Here is a 20,370-nt window from a genome sequence, read left to right as displayed (position 1 = left end):
TGAGAAGGGGTTCGTGGGTGTCACCAGACTGCCAGAGGAATTTGTGACACAGAATTAGGCTGTCCTGATCTTTCTGTTGCATCTGACACTGTTGACACCTCTCCCTCCTCCCCACTCCCTCCCTCTCTCCTTCCCCCCCCCCATCTTTGCTGCCTTATCATTCACACAGGGATGTGCCCCAAGGTTCTGTCCTAGGCCTTCTTCTCTTCTCCTTCTACATTCTCTGTCTTGGTAACCTTATCTGCTCCCATTAGTTTAACCATCATCTGTATGCAGATGACTCAGATTTTTAATCTCTGATTATCACTTTCCTGTGCAACTGAACATTTCAAACTGGATGTCCTGGGGACCTCTCAAATTCAACATGTATAAAACCGAACTCTATCATCTTTACTCCTAAACTGTCTTCTCTTCCACACTTTTTTAATTTGGTCAAAGGCACCACCGTCCTTCCAGTATCTCGGGTCCATAATCTCAGCATTAGTCTGCACTATCCCCACTCTCCCTCACCCCAACACATGCACTCAGTTGCCAGATCTTGCTGTTTCTACCTCCCAATATTTCTCATATTTGATGCCTTCTCTACATTTACACAGCAACCACCTTAATTCTAGACCTCATTAATTACCTCTCACACAGATTATTTCAACAGCCTCTTAATTGCTCTTTGGCCTCAGTTCTGTTGTCACTCTAGTCCCATCTACTACTGCCAAAGTAATTTTTCTTAAGCAAAGTTCTGACCATGTAACAGCCAAGTGCAGTGGCTTCCTATTACCACTGGTATAAAATATAAATTCCGTTCTTTAGCTTTTTAAACCTTATACAAGTTGATCTCAGTTTATTTTTTCAGTTTAATTGGACATTATTCCTCCTCTCATTCTCTTATCCAAACAAACCCCCCCCACACACACACATGATACTCATCTCCTATCTTCAGACTTTTGCATTTGGCCAGCCTCCATGTCTAGAATGTACTGCTTCTTACCTCTCCCTTATAAAGTCTCTTTTTTGAGAAGCAGTTCAAATACCATGAAGTTTTTCCTGATTCCTCCCAGTTACTAGTGCCTCCTTCCCAAACTACATTGTATTTAACTGATTGTATATATTTGTATTAACTTTATACTTATGCTTATATTATATTTATACATTTTTATATGTATAAATCCCCTCCGTCAGAATGTAAACTTATTACAAGTAGATATTATTTCATTCTTTGTACTGGAGACCACTCTGATGGCAGAAAGTGAAGAACAACTGAGAAGCTTCTTGTTGAGGGTGAAGAAGATCTAAAAGCTGGCTTGAAGCACGACATTAAAAAAAAAAAGCACCCTAAGATCATGTCAGCTGGTCTCATCACCTCCTGGCAAATAGAGGGAAAAGAAATGGAAGTAGTGTCAGATTTTATATTCTTGGGCTCAGAGATCACTGCAGATGGCAACTGCAGCCATGAAATTAAAAGATGCTTGCTCCTTGGAAGGAAAGATGTGGAATCAGCAGCAGGCATTTTGCCACAGAAGGGAATCCAAAAAGCACTCAAAACCTCTTCTTCATTTGGAAGTTTGGCTAGAGAGGGATTGACTTCAACCTGAGGTATATGGTCAGTGGCTTCAGCACTGGTTGCTGACAGTCTGTTGGGAACACTATGGAAGTATTCAGCCCATCTCTTTAAGATCATGTCTTTATCACTAATCAATGTGGCTCTATCGGTACTGAGTAGTTGAGTTGACTTTGGCCCATACATATCTTCAGGACTTCATAAAAGTGTTTTGGATTGTTTCTATCTATATAAAACTGAATTTCATCTGCATTCTTACTGAGCCAAGAATCTTGCATCTCTGTAAGCTTTGCTTATATTTTATTTTTGATGGAGTTAAATGTTGCCTTCTTACAGACGGAGGAACTTTCCTGGTGCTAAACCTCATGGAATTCTCGGGTCTTTTGCTTTGCAGCTTCTGAATTTCTCCATTATTTTCATCAAATCAATCTTGATGTTTGTAAATGTTCTGTCCCAGGGGGCAGCTAGATGGCGCAGTGGTTAAGCACCGGCTCTGGATTCAGGAGTACCTGAGTTCAAATCCGGCCTCAGACACTTGACACTTACTAGCTGTGTGACCGTGGGCAAGTCACTTTACCTCCATTGCCTGCAAAAAAAAAAAAAAAATGTTCTGTCCCAGATGAGTAAATGTAGTTGCCCATTCCTTTTCTGTGTCGGTTGCCAACCATATGTTGGTTCCGTTTACCCCCTAAGTTAGCAACAAACTGTTTACCTGATAGAAGTACTCTAATTTTTTTTTTAAGTTTTCAACATTTGTTTAGATAAGATTTCCAGTTTCAAATATTTCTCCCTCCCTCCCCCCTCCCCTAGACAGCAGGTAATCTGATATAGGTTTATATATATATATATGTAATAACATTAAACATATTTCTGTATTAGTCATGTCATATGAGAAGAATCTGAGCAAAAAGGAAAAATCTCAAAAAAGAAAAACAGCACCAAAAACAAAATAGTATGGTCCAATCAGCGTCCATATTCCACAGTTCCTTTTTTTTCCCTCGTTTTGGAGAGCCTTTTCCAACATGAGTCCTTTGGAACTTTCATGTCAATTGGATTAGTGAGAAGAATCTAGTCTATCACAGTTGATCAACGCACAATGTTCTCCTGGTGAAATACTCTGATTTTTGTTAATATAAGGTCTTCTGGTAGTCTTCTTGCCTCAGGGCTGCTGTTTTTGTTGAATGTGAATGTTAAACTTGTAGAGGATAAGTCTATGATCTCTCCAGTACTGAATCACGCATCACCTTCATCAATTTTTCTTTGACCCCGTCAGGGTTTATTATAGTGGGAACATATGCACTTATGATGGTGGCATGGCATTTTCCTGCAAGTAGCAATTGAGTTGTCATGAGCCTGTCATTCTCTCCTTTTGGGAGGCATACAAGCTTGTTGACTAGATTGATTTGGATTGTGAAACCTACACCAACTTCATGGTGCATCCCCATCACTGCAGCCATTCCAGAAAAACATGTATTCAGCTTTTATTTTGGTAAGCTGGCCTTCATTTGCCAGAAGTGTTTCACTCAGGGCAGCTATTTGCATTCAATACATGCTGAGTTCTCACATTTTATATACCTAATTACATACATAAACATCCAAACCAGAAATCAGAAGGACCTGAGTTTTAGCTTTTATTTGGTAACTTAATTTGCCTTTTGATAGGTCATTTAACTTCTCTTCCCTTATGGCCCTTTTTTCTGATTAGTCAGTTCCTCCCTTAATCCTTATTTTAAGGAAATACCCATGTCAGTCATGTTCATTTCTTCCTTCCTCTACCACTTCCATTCCTAAAACTCTAGATTTCTTTCTCCACTATGCCTCCATATTCTATTCCCCAGCTTTTCAGCTACCTTTTATTAAATGGTGTCTTTTCCCATTAGAACAAAAGCTTCTTGGGGCAGCTAGGTGGCAAAGTGGATAATGCACTGGTCTTGGATTCAGGAAGACCTGAGTTCAAATTCTGCCTCAGATACTTGACACTAGCTGTGTGATGCTGGGCAAGTCACTTAACCCTCATTGCCCTGCAATATTTAAAAAAATTTAAAAAATTTTAAAAAAAGAATGAAAGCTTCTTGAAGGCAGGGACTTTTTTTTTGCTTGCTTTTGTATTACCAGTGCCTAGCAATTAATAAATGTTTGTTGACTTCTCTGAGTCTTAGTTTCCTCATCTGTAAAATAGATATAAATTACATTGAAATAATGCTTTAAAGTATGCTAAATATGTTAATTATACTATCTCCTTCGATCCTTACATCTGTCCTACCTTTTTTACAGGATTACTGTGATTACCCTATGGGGCAGTATATGTGAAAGGCCTCTAATTTTGCTGTTAACAGACTAATGAGATTTTTTAAAAATACATTAACATAAAAAAGTCCCTGATTAAACAAGATTCTAGTTTTTAAAATTAGCATCATTTATATAATCATGTAGTATCCAGACAAAACTATGGCAAAAACTATGAAACACTGTGTAGAAAGATGTAGCATTCTTGCATTGTTCTACATTGTCACTGTTGCTAGAGATTCGGTTTTTACTTATATTACGTAAAAATAAAAACTTTCATTTGAGACAAATTTTAGACTTCAGTATCACTATTTTCATTATGTAGTCCGTCTCATTTTCCTACACAGAAGGTGGATACTATAAAACTGGATAATCCAAAAATTGTGCTTAGATTTGAAACATATTACTTTTCTTTTTTTCTTTTTTATTTTTGCAGGGCAATGGGGGTTGTGACTTGCCCAGGGTCACACAGCTAGTAAGTGTCAAGTGTCTGAGGCTGGATTTGAACTCAGGAACTCCTGAATCCAGGGCCGGTGCTTTATCCACTGTGCCACCTAGCTGCCCCCGAAACATATTACTTTTCTAATTTGTTTGACTTGAGCTAAAAATGGAAATTAATTTCTATATCTTGAGCATACAATTAAGGCAATGTTCCAGAAGTATCCTAGGAAATAGGGAGGAGGAGTCTGAGATTTAAATTTTATCATAAAAGTATCCCCAAATTTAGCTACAGTAGTCTACAAAGGAGACAATTAAGAATTAACATAAAAGCAAGAATTTGTACACTGCTAAGTTTTTATAATTTAGCCAAATGCTGAAATGTATATAGTACAGAGATCTTTAAATTCCTTACTAGAATTAAAGTTAGATTTCATATACTATACATGTGCATTGTTAAGGGCTAAAAGTGTAGCTAAACTGTCTAATATATCTAATGAGTGGTCGCCAATAAATTATAAGCTTTAGCGAGAGTTAGGCTTTTAAGTATTTATTAAGGAGAATAAGAATTTGGTAAAGGGAGAGAGAAAGGCCTAGATTCCTATCTATTAAAGGGAGAACACATTTCTAGCTCCCCTCTCCACCAGCGTCCTCAGGAAAGAGAGTGAGAGACCGAGCGCCAGTCTCTTCCTTCCTCCTCCCACTAGCCCACATCACTTCCTGACGCCAAAGAAAAGACTTCTGGTCTTGCCCTCAAAGATCTTTACTTCATGGGCGGAACTCTTCTACAGTAAGTCTCCAGCAGGTGGCGTCATTCCAATTGTTACAGCATGCCACATAGGTTTTTTTTGTTTTTGTTTGTTTGTTTGTTTGTTTTGGTGAGGCAATTGAGGTTAAGTGACTTGCCCAGGGTCACACAGCCAGTAAGTGTTAAGTGTCTGAGACCGGATTTGAACTCAGGTACTCCTGATTCCTGGCCCGTGCTCTATCTACTACACCATCTAACTGCCCCAACCACATAGGTTTTTATAAGTAAACTGTGCCCCTGAAATCAAATCCCCTTAAAGGATAGGGACTGGACCTATGATTTCATTGATATGAGGATCTCCAAAAAAAGGAAACTCCTTCTACCAATTCAAATCAGTACCTTCTCTTCAACTTAGAAAGATGAGGACTAAGAGGTTAAGTGAGTTTCTCAGAGTTACATAATCAGGTTGTTTAAGGAGGGATGAACTGGCCCAGGTCAGGAATGAACATTTTAAAGTTTCCCTGCCAATCAGTAGAGAGATTAGGTCGGTTAACAGCCCCTGCACTTCCAACCTGGGAGAGATGGGGAAATATTGTGTTTTTTTTTTTTTTTTAAAAAAAGCCTTTCACATATAATGTTTAGGTCTTTAAAAAATGGCATATTTAACAAGCATAGTAGGAACATAAAAGTTGATAAAGATGATGGAATTTAAATGTGATTTCGCATTGTTTGAAATAAGTAATAAGTTTAACTAGAGTGACCCACTGTAGAAGTAGTCAGCATTTATATCCACACTTAATTCTTGAATGAACATCAGTGAAGATCTTATCTATGAACTTCATGTTAAATTCTGCATAAGGATTAGTCTGTACCTATGATTTCATTATTTTTTAAGTATTTTATTATTTTCCAGTTACATGTAGAGATAGTTTTCAACATTTGTTTTTATAAGATTTCCAATTTCAAATTTTTCTCCCTCCCTCCCCGCCTCCCTTAGACAGCAGGTAATCTGATATAGGTTATATATATCCAATAACCTATGATTTCATTATTATAAGAACACCTAATCCCAAGGGGCTTACTTTCTAAGGGGAGAGACAATAAATAAATAGCCAAATACAGAGCAGATGGAAGTTAATCTCAGAGAAGAAATCACTACAATTTAGAGGGATGGGAAAGGCCTCCTGCAGGAGTTGGGATTAATACTGAGTCTTGAAGGAACACAAAGAAATTAAAATGCACACGTGAAGGAGAAGAGCATTCCAAGCATGGGGGACAACTAACACAAAGGTATGGAAATGGGAAATGGAGGATCATGTTTGAAAACCATGAAAGAAGCCAGTATAGCTGGATTGTAGGGTCATGGAGGAGAGTACATTATAAGAAGACTAAAAAGGGAGGAAGAGGCTTTAAATGCCAAACAGAAGACCATATTTTATCCTGGAGGTAATAGGGAAAATTGCAGCACATTAAGCAGAAGGGGACAGTCAAGCCTATATAGTGGGTTTGTTTTTTGTTTTGTTTTTGTTTTTAGTGAGGCAATTGGAGTTAAGTGACTTGCCCAGGGTCACACAGCTAGAAGTGTCAAGTATCTGAGGCCGGATTTGAACTCGGGTCCTCCTGAATCCAGGGCTGGTGCTTTATTCACTGTGCTACCTAGCTGCCCCCCAAATAATAAACTTTAAAAACACTATATAGAGGGGCAGCTAGGTGGCGCAGTGGATAGAGCACCGGCCCTGGATTCAGGAGGACCTGAGTTCAAATCCGGCCTCAGACACTTGACACTTACTAGCTGTGTGACCCTGGGCAAGTCACTTTCATTCATTGCCCTGCAAAAAAAAAAAAAGGTTTTTTTTAAGTTTTTTAATCCTTCAAGTAACAAAAATAAGGCCTCCTTCCCCTTCCTACCATTGACCAAATTTCTTAAATTATGCATATCTACATAGTCTGGCAAGAAAAATTCCCACATTAGTGGTACCCCAAAACGTGTCTCCTTCCGCATTTTAAGTTTATCACCTTTTTGTCAGAAGTGAATGGCATGTTTCATTATTCTTTTAGATTGCATTGTGTTGATCAGAGTTCTTTAAAGTCTTTCAAAGTTGTTTTTTTGAATAATGTTCTTATTGCATAAATTGTTCTATTTTTGCTCATTTTTTTTCTACATGAATGCATAAAGGTTTTCACAGTTTCCTCTAAATTTGACTGTTTCATCATCTGTTATAATAGTACAATAATCTTTCATTACATTCATATACCAGTTTATTTAGCAATAAAACACTCCCCTTTGTGGTTTTTGGCTACCATGAAAAGAACTGCTAAAATATCTTTGTATACATAGATGCTTTTCCTTTTTTTCTTTTAATTCTTTAGAAGAAAGCCATTCCCTGGGGCAGCTAGGTGGTGCAGTGGATAGAGCACCGGCCCTGGAGTCAGGAGGACCTGCGTTCAAATCCAGTCTCAGACACTTGACACTTACTAGCTGTGTGACCCTAGGCAAGTCACTTAACCCCAATTGCCTCACCAAAAAAAAAAAGAAAGAAAGAAAGAAAAAGAAAAAAAATAGAAGATAGCCGTTCCCAATAGTGGTATAGCTGGGTTGAAGGGCATGCATGATTTTGTAACTTTTGGTGCATGGTTCCAAATTACTCTCCAGAATACCTGGACCAATTAACAGTTCTACCAACTCATGTATCTATTTTTCCACAGCTCCTCCAACATTTGTAATTTATTCTTTTGCTTTGCCTGCCTGATAGTTGTGAAGTGGAATATCAAAATTACTTTAATATGCATTTCTACATTTATTGATTTAGAACATTTTTTAATATGATTGTTGATAACTTAGATTTCTTCCTTTGAAAAATATTCCTATATTCTGTTCATATGCTTGACCAAATTTATCTATTGAGGAATGACTCTTAGACTTATAAGCTTGAATCAGTTCCTTATATTTATTGGAAATGAAACCTTTAATAGAGAAACTTGCTGCAAAGATTTTTCCCCCAGTTGCCTGTTTTAGAAAAATCACTTTGGTAGCTGAGTGGAAGATGAAATCTAGGAAGAAACTTTTGAAGCAAGGAGACCAATTAGAAATCCTGAACTAGGGTTGTGGCTGTGTGAGTGGAAAGCAGGGGACATAAAGGAGAAATGTTGTGAAGATAAAACTAACAAGGTTTGGTAGTATCTTTTAATCTGGAGTGAGAGTAAGGAATTGAGGATGATTGATACTGAAGTTGTGGGCCTAGGTGACTAAGAAAAATGATTGAGTCCTCAAGAGTAATATTGTAAGTTCAGAAGAAAGGAGAATTTGGCAGGAAAGATAATGAGTTCTGTTTTGAACATGAGTTTGAGATTTCTAAATGTCACACAGGCAGTATGTGTCAGAGGCAGAACTTTGAATTCAGGTATTCCTGGTTTTAAGGTCAGCTCACTATCCACAAACACCATGTTTTCTGCCTTGTGAAGTTCTAAATAAATTCACTTCATCTGTATGGATGTGTGTGAAACTTCAGGCTTTCTCAAGTTACACACTTTTATGACCCAAGTTAAGTTCCCCACCTGGTAGTTTATTTCAACTACCCATCTCTAGATAATACTACTTGTCCTCCTCAAGTTATCTATAGAGTTGGCAATGGATTTGAACCTTTCCTCTCCCCCTTTCTGATACCTGTCTCTACTTAGATAATGTGGAAATAAGTTTAGCTGAATGCCTGTCCTGCCAGTTTTAAAGATTCTGTGAGCCCTCCAAGTAAGACCAATAAATAAATGCCTTATATCAGGGTATGCCTTTATTTGAGCTTCACTGATGCCCCACACCCCCCATTTCTTTTATTTTTGCACCTTCTGCTATTCATTTCTCTCATCTTCTTGTGCTCCTTCTCCCATTTTGTCTTCTACTCTTTTCTCAGGTTGCTCTTTCACATCCTTTTTCAGATCACAAAGCCATTTGCTAGAAATTGAAAAAACAATTTTGTATATGCATTAAACAGAGCTTTCTGAATATGCTTTTGAAAATAAAATTTAGCTTGATGTGTATTTGACCCTACAATATGTTTTCATCCTGATTTTTTTCCATTGTTTTTCCAGGTAAAAGAGAAGATGTTCTCCAGATTAAGAATAGTTACTTCTCCTTGTATATTGGCATGTCGAAGTGTGCACACCAGAGAAAAAGGCAAGCCTTTAATGTTGAATCCAAGAACAAACAAAGTTAGTAACATTAATACTACTATTCATTTTCTCTGTTCTTATTTAACACAATATTTTGCTACTATCAAATAAAGGATGCTACCAAATCAGCTTATCAAATAAATGACATCAAATGAACTTTCTGAGTTTTGAAAGTTTTATTATTCTATGGAATTTGTTTTGGAGTTCACTCTGACAGCATTTTTAATGATACAGTTTTCTAGCAGGGGTTCTATTTCCTATAGAAGTACGGTATTTGAATCTATGTTGGGGTGGACTAAGGGACAGATCTTTTATAGTATGTTAGGTAGGTAATACCCTTCACTAAGAAGACTTCATTTAAAATGCATTGTAGTACTCTGGAAGGACATATAATTCTTTTTTGTTGTTGTTGTTATTTTTTGTTTGTTTGTTTGTTTGTTTTTGGTGAGGCAGTTGAGGTTAAGTGACTTGCCCAGGGTCACACAGCTAGTAAATGTTAAGTGTCTGAGGCCGGATTTGAACTCAGGTACTCCTGACTCCAGGGCTGGTGCTCTATCCACTGCGCCACCTAGCTTCCCCATCATTCTTTTTTATAATAAAATTTTAAATCACATTTCATAGCTGTTGAATAAAGTATATGAGTCTAATCATCTATCATATTGCAGATAATATCCATAAATATCCAGCAGTGAAATCCTTATATTAGGAAACTGACATTCAGATATTTGCAAATAAATTCAAAAACTCATTGTAAATTGGCATTTTATCTGGTCTTAAGCAGGAGGAAAAAACCAAAACAATTCATGCTAGTTATTTTGTCCTGTGACATATCTAAAATATGTGAATATCTGATTAAGAGATATGCCAGTTATCTGGAGACAGCCCTTCTCACTTTATCCTGACATGAAAACCTAATTTATTTTTTATTACTGGCTTCATAGATTCTCAGAATTGGATGGGATCCAAGTGGACATTTAATCTTACCCTACAAAGCAGTCCCTTCCACAACATACTTGACTCTGTGACCATCCTCTCAAGCCAGTTTGGCGATGAAAAAGAAAAGAGGGGATGCTTTTTTAAGGAGGGGAGGGCAAGGTTAAAGTCAGTATGTTAAAAGTCATGAAAATATCCTAACCTTTAAAGCTCATTAGATAAAGGAGATTTATTTTAGTTATAGAACATCTCATGATAGACTAGTAGGACTTATTTCCTGCTCATGTTTTCTAGAAAGAAGTTAGTTGCCTAACAGGTTTTAATGAAATTTACTAACTGTACTAATTAGCAATAGGTGGACATTTTTGCTAGTAGTCTACCAAAAACAAGATTTGGTATTATATATGTTATATATGACAATTAAATAAAAATATATTTCATAATCAATTAGATTAGGTCACAAATATAATATTTGATATATTACTTGAATCCTTATGGTAAATACATAATGAAAGTACCCAATCCCAACTCTTCTCTATGGTAATAGTAGTAAGAAAAGGCATTAATAAATGAAATCCATAAATATTCCTAAAACTTAGTTTTAGCCACCTAGCCTTTAAAAAAAAATTTTTTTTTGGTGAGGCAATGGGAGTTAAGTGGTCAAGTGCCCAGGGTCACACAGCTAGTAAGTGTTAAGTGTCTGAGGCCGGATTTGAACTCAGGTCCTCCTGAATCCAGGGCTGGTGCTTTATCCACTGTACCACCTAGCTGCCCCCACCACCTAGCCTTTTAAAAGAGCTAATCAGTGCTAGTAAAATTGCCTGTATTTGAGTTTTACTTCCTCACCCACAGGATGCGAATAATGAGGGAAAAGAGAAATAAAGGGTTAGTCAGTAAACATTTATTAAGAGCTGCTATGTACAAGGCACTGTGCTAAGTGCTGAGGATACAAAGAAAGGCAAAAATCAGTCCTTGTCCTTGAGGAGCTTGTAGTCCAATGGAGGAGTCCACATGCAAACAACTATTTGCAGATGAGCTATATACAGGATAACTAGGAAATAATCAACAGAGGGAAGACACTAAAATTAAGGGGAACAGGAAGACTTCCTGCAAAAGGTAAAATTTTAGCTGGGATTTGAAAAAAAAAGAAGAAATGGAGATGAATAGGGGAAAAGGGTTTAGATAATTCAAAAATTGATAGTTCTGAAATTTGCTTATGAATGTGAGTTAAATTTTTTTATAAAGTATATTTTGCCCTTTCCTCCTTTAGGGAATGGCATTTACATTGCGAGAACGACAAATGCTTGGACTTCAAGGACTTCTACCTCCTAAAATAGAGACACAGGATATTCAAGCTTTACGATTCCACAGAAACATAAAAAGAATAAGTGATCCTTTGGAAAAGTAAGAGTTTATCAGAAGTTTTTGTGTGGGTTTTTTTTTTGGGGGGGGGGTGTTGGTTCCAGTTTGTAAAATTTAGACCAGCTATATTTTTGTGGTATAACCAATGCCCATACTAAAATTTATTTTCTTTCAGTTATTTAAATAACCATATTTCACTCTTATTTACCATTGTGAATTATTGTGGGAAAATATTTTTTGAGACTCATAGTAGTATACTCATTAGAATTATAAAATATTAGAATTAGATGGGATTCTAATTCCTAGGTTGACCAATAGATCATCTAGTTTGACTTTCCACCCAATGCAGGAATTTCTTCTACAATATCCCTTTGTATCTAGGTGGTTATTTGAAAATTCTTTCTTTTAATGGGTCAAAAGCTACTTCCATTTATTCTATTTCTGCCTTTTTGTCTTCTTTTTTTTTTTTTTTGGTCAGGCAATTGGGGTTAAGTGACTTGCCTGGGGTCACACAGCTAGTAAGTCTTAAGTGTCTGAGGCCGGATTTGAACTCAGGTACTCCTGAAAGTCTAATTCTCCTTCCCTGTGATTGCCCTTAATATGTTTAAAAATAGTTGCCATGTCATCCCCCAAGTCATCTTTCTGTATTTCATATGTTTCCTATATTATTTTTCTTATATGACATGGATTTCAAGCTATTTACCAAATTAGTCTCCCTGTTCTGGATATACTTTATTTGCCTCAGAGAAGCAGTATGGTGTAAAGGAAAGAGTAATAGATTTGGTTAGGAAAGGCCTGAGTTCAAATTTCATCTCTGGCACTTATTAGCTGTTTGACCAATTTAAACTTCTCTTAAAGAGATATTGAGACAGTAATACTTTAGATTTGTATACTGTCTTCTCTATTTTCTATGCCAGAACTGATCAAAGGAAGCTATAGGAAGAGCTTTGTAGTAATCTATCTTCAATTCTATTTTAAATATTGTTGGCTTTCCTAGAGCTTATAAATATTTTAGTTCTCTTTCATAATTTGCCTTGTTCTGTATTTAAGTACATAAATAGAAATATTTTTATTGGTTATTGTTTGTTTTGTTTTGTTTTTATTTTGTTTTTGTGGGGCAATGGGGGTTAAGTGACTTGCCCAGGGTCACACAGCTAGTAAGTGTCAAGTGTCTGAGGTCAGATTTGAACTCAGGTCCTCTGGAATCCAGGGCCGGTGCTTTATCCACTGCCCCACCTACCTGCCCCCAGGGTTATTGTTAATTCTTATAGTTGAATGGAAATTTTCCTTTGTTTTATTTTTCTGAATTTATAGTCATAAAGACTCATTTTTATGATCGTGTTGCTTTAAAAAGTAATGCTTTCGGGGGTGGCTAGGTGGTGCAGTGGATAAAGCACCGGCCCTGGATTCCAGAGGACCTGAGTTCAAATCTGACCTCAGACACTTGACACTTACTAGCTGTGTGACCCTGGGCAAGTCACTTAACCCCCATTGCCCTGCAAAGAACAAAAAACAAACAAACAAACAAAAAACAAGTAATGCTTTCCATATTATTAACCAAGTGATAATATAAAGAACTATATTCATGTATATTTTTGGAAGGTTAATATGTTAGTATGAGCAGTAAATTATCTCTAAGCTTGTTTATTTACCATGCTTGTTTTCAGATATATCTATATAATGGGGGTCCAAGAAAGAAATGAAAAGTTATTTTATAGGATTCTTCAAGATGATATTGAAAGATTAATGCCAATAGTATATACCCCAACAGTGGGTCTAGCCTGTTCACAATATGGACACATCTTTCGAAGACCAAGGTAAAGCTAATTCTAATTTATGTTTAGAAATTATTGTGATTGTGGTTTATAGAAAGGACACTGTATTATCCTTTATTTAATCCACAGTTCCTTTCTGTGTGTTGATGTACCTCTTATTCCTCATGTCTCCTGTCCATTTTCCATATTACAATAGCTTGAGAGAAAGTGTTTTTTTGAAAACATGCAAGCTTCTATTTTGACAGAAGTGATTATTGCCATATTCCTATTGCCCCAAAATATTACATGAATTTCACCTGTCATGCTCAAAAATAAGCACATTATTAAGTAACAATAATTAATGCTTATATAGTTCCTTACAGTTTACAAAGCATTTTGTAAATAAATTTTATTTTTTTTTATAAATTTTATTTTAATTGCTATTTTACAAATGCGGAAATTTAGGTTCAGAGAAATTTAATGTTGGAGTCAGGATGAAAACACTGGTCTTTTGATTCTTGGTCTGTTCTTTTGACTATACCAGGATGCCTCTTTTGGAATTCTTTTCCGAATTCTGGTAGAGACTTTCTACTTTTCACTAACACTGCTTAACAATTTGGCCATGACTACCTTCTCACTAATTTAAGAGATTGTCCTCAGTTCTTTTAAAACTATTTTTCTGCCTATTTTTTCCCTTTCATAAGATAAACCAATAAAGGTGCATTTCCCATTTGGGTAACGAGGTAATGGTTTTTCTAGTTCTAAGTACTTTGAGCACACACAAATTCATGTAGTACTGAGTGCTGTTGGCATCTCTTATCATCATTTCATTATGGTAATGCCTTTTGTTCAGCTAACAGAGCTAAAGCAAAAAGATTGCCATACTTCTTCCATACTCGATTATATTCTCTCTTCTCTCTCTCTCTCATGAAGCTAAATATAATGAAATGTAGCCTTCTAACTACTGCTTCTTCCACTAAACTCTCCTCCATCTGTCCTGCAGACTACCACCCACCCATTGTCCTTCTGAAAAGCCTACTTTGATTATTTCCTTCCCTTTCTCCATAACTCATCCTAAACCTACTGTTTTAGCTTTTCTTCCTACTATTCCACAATAATTTTTTACTTCATTCAGGCTGGTGACCTTATTATCCCCTAACCATGCCTTGCCCCTTATTTTTGCTCTGACTCCTCATTTTCTCTCCCATACCTGAAATGTCCTCCCCAAACCTCTCTACCTAGCTGATCCCAAAGTTTCAATGCCTAATTTAACTTATTCTTCCTGAGGACTTTTCTAGTTTTCATTGATCTGTCTCTTCTCTGACAGGTGTGTATATCTCTGGGAAGGTGGGGTAAAGTATTCTGAGGGGTCCTTTGTGTGGCTTCCTGGCTATAGAGGAGGCTCTGCCGGGCTGGAGACAGGAGTATATGTGAAAGGGCAGACAAAGGAGTTTCTTTGGTGCATGAAAGTGGGCCTGTGGGGAAGGCATTCAGCTCCTCTTCTGCTGAAAGGGAAGTCAGGTCCTCTGATCCTAGATGAAAAAAAAAAAAGGCAGTGATTGAGAGGGACTAATGATGACTCCTTTGTGCCTCTACCTACCCTGAAAGGAGTACCCCAAGGCTTACCTGCCTTCTGATTCTTCATCTACATTCAGGACCTAGGCTAAGCATATGTATCTTTATCCGTGTGTATGTAGAGTCCTACATATGTGGAAATGACTGAAACTGAGCCTACTGGAGCATGTCTTTTTTGTTGGCTCAGGGGTCATACCTTACAAAGGGAGATGAACTTTTTCCATAATAGCCTTAAAATATCTGAATTGCCACACTGTGTCTCTCATGACAGCCCTCTTTACCAGAAGAAAACCATACAAACCAGAAGGCCAAATTTTTCATTAATTATACAGAAAGGAAGAGAGCAGCCTATTCCCAATCTCAATCTGGATCCAGGGATTAGGCAGGGAGAGAGGAAAGCAAGCAAAAGGGGGACTCATGAGATAGGCAGAAAGAACCTAGGAAATGGTATGTCTAGGTGGGGAGATACTGAATGGCAAAGGGAGAGAGTTCAAGAAAACTTCCCAACAACTGTAGCTACACAGGAGGGGAATCGGCTGCTTCAGCAGGCAATTCATTCCCCCTCCCTTGTTCTGGAGGTTGTGAGAATTTTCTCAGTCAGATTTGAATTGGACTAGATGACCCTTAAAATCCCTTCTAACTCCAGGATACTGTGACAGTTTTTGTCTATGCCATTCATGCTTTGTATTCATTATTTTTTCATGTCTTATCTCTTCAGGTCACACACACGTGCGCGCGCGCGCACACACACACACACACACACACACACACACACACACACTCTCCCGGGTGAATATTTCCTCTGCTGTACCTAGCACAGTGCTTTTTGCCATAGTAGATGTTCAATAGATATATGTTGGTTAGTAGATGGTCGTTTGGTCCATCTTAGATTTGGAGTTGGAATAGCAACATAAAGGCTGTGTCAGGATGAGTTATCAAAAGATTGGAAATCATAGCAAAGCTAGATTCGAGTTATTTGATTTCTATTTGACTGTGACCTCTAAAATCCAATTTGGTGGGGGAGGAAGTGATTTTTTTTCCAAATGACTAAATCTCCTTTTACTCTGGATAAGAATATTGTATTTCAGATGATTTTGCACTTTAAACCATGATCTCCTATAAAAGCTATATATTCTCACCCTGCCTGCTCCTCTTTCAAACTTTAATGAAGTTTTTATATTGATTTACTTCATAGAAGTTGTTATAGTTCCATACTTTTTCATATTCATGATTGACTTTTCTATCATTTTGGCAGTTTTTAGCTTATTTGAATATGGTAGCTTGATCCTCCATAAAACAGTGACAGCATTTAAATTGAATAATGTCCCCTGACAGCTGTGCAGTGAGCAGTTTTATCAGTGTGACATAATTCGATCAGTTTGGAAATATGCAATGGCTTGATTTTTTTCAATAACTACACAAAGTAGTCGAATTTACTAATAGTTGGGAGGGAGGGACTTCATAACACAAAAGAAAGCAAACTATTGTAAAGTGCAAAAGTGTTTTTGTTCTATTGCAGGGGATTATTTATTTCAATCTCAGACAGAGGCCATATTAGATCAATTGTGGATAACTGGCCAGAAAATGATGTTAAGGTACTAATAGCACAACTCTCCTTTTCACAATGTTGTCTTTCCCTTTAAGTTACCTGTGTACATAGACACCAACATTTTTTCATTGTTGCCACAGTTTGTTTTGCACTTCTACATCATAGTGCTTTTTAATGAGGATATCATGGTATTATACAAACGCAGCCTTTCTCTGTAGGAATCACTGATGAAAGGGTCAGCTGACAGGAAAAGAAGAGGGCCACTTCTGCCTGTCCCCAGCTTCTTTGAGTATTTAAAACACCAAGAAGCTTTATTGGGGGTTCGTGATTTTATTGTTCGTGGAAGGGCAATTGTTAGATTTTCTCATTCTTTAAAAGCTCTAGGTTAAATCCATTTCCTATTTAAAAATAAGCATTTTGCATACATTTTCCTCCAAGCTTTACAACAACAGTGTGAGGTACCTAGTAGTAGTGTCATTATCCCCACCTTAAAATCTGAGGAAACAGTTTATAGAGGTAGAGGTAGAATTCTAAGCTCAAATCTTTGGATTTGAGATCTGTTACCGTTTCCATTGTACAAAGTTGTTTTTCCCTTTTTTTCCATCAAATACAATTTTAGCACCTTTACCTGTAGGTGCTTTTGTTTTCACATTTTTATGCTCACTAAAAGAACTATTTTGGAAAGAACTTTGTTAGTTTTAACTGAGGGGATACATACTTGGAAAATGAAGGTCACAGTGTAATCTAAGCCTTTTAGATTTATCCTTAGCCAAAGAGCTGTCTTTATCCATTTTGATATTATAGGTATCGCCCTCTTTCATGTATGGTTTATATGACAATTTCTTTTGTCTTCCTTCCATAACCGTAGTGATTTGACACATTGAAAGCTTTTGTTCCTTTATCACATTCTTTTGCCTTTATGTTTAAATTCAAGGCTTACCAGGAAAAGACTTCTGTACTTAAGCCAGAGTGGTTAGCAGGGATAGATTAGTTTTATTTCATTACCTTTGTAACATGCTTTTATCAAAGAATAGCTTTAGAATGTCAAGTGTGAATTTTAGGTTATTTTCTTTGAAAGTTTTTAAGATACATAATTTGAACTACAAAGTTATAGTTACAAGTACAATAAAAAGTAAATCCTGTAAAAATACCATTTTAACCTCTAATATTTTGATTTAACTTTTAATGTGTATCTTTTTGTAATTAAGGCTGTTGTGGTAACTGACGGAGAGAGAATATTGGGTCTTGGAGATCTGGGTGTCTATGGAATGGGAATTCCAGTAGGAAAGCTTTGTTTATATACAGCTTGTGCTGGAATACGACCAGATAAGTGCCTCCCTGTGTGTATTGACGTGGGAACTGACAATCCAGTGAGTTTAACATTTTCCACCCTCTGATTTATCTTCCATTTCTTTGTTATGAAATTATTTCTCTTGTATTTTTTTCTAATTGATGAATAAGAAAGGCAGAAATTTTCCAGGCATTATATATTTTTGTCTTTGAATTATTGGTTGAATTTGGTTTAGCTTCAGGTTCTGTGGCCAAAACTAAATATATTATATCTGGTGTGATAAAGTGAAGTCTAAAACTACTAAAGGGATTTTAGGAAAAATAGCAAGAATCCTAGTTCCTTGTCAATTCATTTAATGCTGCATTTTCATGTAGAAATTATGTAAATAAGATTATTTATTTTAATACTGTGTTTTCTTTTGTAGTCACTCTTAAAAGATCCATTTTATATGGGCTTATATCAGAAGAGAGATCGTTCACAGCGTTATGATGACCTGATTGATGAATTTATGGAAGCCATTACCGACAGGTATTTAATGAAATTACAATATTAAAGTATCTTTTAAAATAACTAGGTTGCATTAGAAGGGGTTCCAATTACAAGTTAAACTTAAATTTCTGTATTGAAAATAGCAATAAAACTTGGTAAGATAACAGTAATAAGATTTATATAACACTTTAAGGTTTGTGGAGTGATTTATAAAGATTCTATGTTAACTTATTTGATCCTTACAACAATCCTGTGAAGTAGGTGGTTTTGTTTTCCTGGTTTTACAGAAGAGGAAATTGAAGATAAAAGGGTTTAAGTGACTTGTCCAAAGTTAACACATCTAGGAAGTGTCTGAGGTGAGATTTGAACTCAAATCTTCCTGACTCCCAAGTCCAGCATTCTATGCATTGTATCTCCTAGCTGCCTGATTTTGACATTGTATAGCAATTTAAAGTTTACTTTGCTCACAAGAACCCTATAAGGTAAATAGTGAAAGTATTGTCCATTTTTTCAAAGATAAAATGGAAGCTCAGCGCTATTAAGGGACTTACCTAATGTCACACAATACACACCGGAGCTTGACTTATTTATTAGACTTTGAACATAGTTCTCCAGGTTCCAAGTCCAGTATTCTTTCCATTAATCAGTTGATGGAATCTGGGTGTAGATGTTTGCTTTTAAAGAAAAGTTCTTAGTTTCTTAGTTTCTTGATGAAGAAAGCTAGAAAGAAATTACATTTTAAAAGGACATCTCAGTTCTTTTTGTTTCTTTCTTTTCTTTTTTTTTTTAGTGAGGCAACTGGGGTTAAGTGACTTTCCCAGGGTCACACAGCTAGTAAGTGTCAAGTGTCTGAGGCCGGATTTGAACTCAGGTACTCCTGACTCCAGGGCCCGTGCTTTATCCACTGTGCCACCTAGTCGCCCCTTGTTTCTTTTTTTTAATCTTAAAGGTATTTTATTATTTTCCAGTTACATGTAAAGATAGTTTTCAACATTTGTTCTTATAAGATTTTGAGTTTCAAATTTTTCTCTTTCCCTCCCTCCTCCCCAAGACAGAAAACAATGTGATATAGGTTATATGTGTACAATTACATTAAACATATTTCTGCATTAGTCATGTTGTGAAAAAAGAATCAGAACAAAAGGAAAAAACCTCATAAAAGAAAAAAATAAAACAAAAAAAGCAAAAACATTATGGTTCAATCTGCATTCAGATTCCACAGTTCTTTTTTCTGGATGTAGGGAGAATTTTCTATCATTAGTCCTTTGGAATTGTCCTGGATCATTGTATTGCTGAGAAGAGCTAAGCTCTTTTTGTTTCTTGATTAAGTATACTGATAAATGAGAGATATGTAATTTTCTCTGTAATATACTTAACCTTTGCCTATTGAGTTTATCTGTTTGTGACTTCAGTTTGCAAATCCTGATTCTTTCTAAAAAATTAGATACCTTCCTAGCTGGAAAAAAAATTTTTGGAACAAATTGACAGTTTACCAATCCTGAATATCAGGTAGCAAATATTTGTTTATTTTCTTCTTAAATAATGAACATGTAATGTTCTCATTTGGCAGCACATTCCAGTGTTTCAGCACCCTGAGAACTGAGAAAATTAAGTTCCATGTCCTATTGTCCTCCAGGAATTTGGATAACAACCACACAACATTTTCAGATAGTCTTATACTTGAATACAGTTTATCAAGTAACTCTTGTTCTTCAGGCCAAACTGCCTTAATTCCTTTTAACTTTAGTCATAGCTAAACTCTCTTCCTTTATTTTTTTTGATCTTCTATAGATGTATTCCCATTAGGGCCCTTGAATCATTATTTATTCTATTAACATAGTCCCAGGACTAAATTTTGTTACCTAGTTTGTGTACAGCTATAACCCCTAGATCATTTTCTTTTGTACTTATCTCAAGCTAATCTCTTACAGATGCTTGTGTTTTCAAATTTTTATCTCAAGATATTACTATCTTGCGTTTTTAGTTTGAACTTCCTATTATATTCTTTACTGCTCTGGCCTTTACACAATTACTCTATCTACTGATATACTTTTGTTTCTATGGCATTTTGGGGATGGGGGGGGGGGTCTCATCTATGATTTTATTGGTATAGTTAACTCCCAGGATAGAAATCTCTATTGATGCATATTGGCATCTCATTTTCAGCATAGAGTTTCTCTATACAGATTCTGTAACTTCAAATATAGAAAATATGTGAGGCTAAAT

General features: G+C 36.3%; 1 protein-coding gene across 1 annotated transcript in view; it reads left to right on the top strand.

Annotated features, from left to right (window-relative positions):
• ME2 (malic enzyme 2) overlaps positions 1–20,370 on the top strand; it is an 81,155-nt gene that overhangs the window by 12,616 nt on the left and 48,169 nt on the right. Inside the window, exons 2-7 of the mRNA XM_043977657.1 lie at positions 9,111–9,230; positions 11,395–11,528; positions 13,154–13,303; positions 16,335–16,410; positions 17,573–17,734; positions 18,080–18,183. Coding sequence (XP_043833592.1) covers positions 9,123–9,230; positions 11,395–11,528; positions 13,154–13,303; positions 16,335–16,410; positions 17,573–17,734; positions 18,080–18,183 — 734 coding nt within the window. The 5' untranslated portion in view covers positions 9,111–9,122. The remainder of the gene's footprint in view (positions 1–9,110; positions 9,231–11,394; positions 11,529–13,153; positions 13,304–16,334; positions 16,411–17,572; positions 17,735–18,079; positions 18,184–20,370) is intronic.

This window comes from Dromiciops gliroides, chromosome 1, assembly GCF_019393635.1.
Source record: "Dromiciops gliroides isolate mDroGli1 chromosome 1, mDroGli1.pri, whole genome shotgun sequence".
Lineage (NCBI taxonomy): Eukaryota > Metazoa > Chordata > Mammalia > Microbiotheria > Microbiotheriidae > Dromiciops > Dromiciops gliroides.
This window is presented reverse-complemented; position numbering and strand designations above follow the sequence as displayed.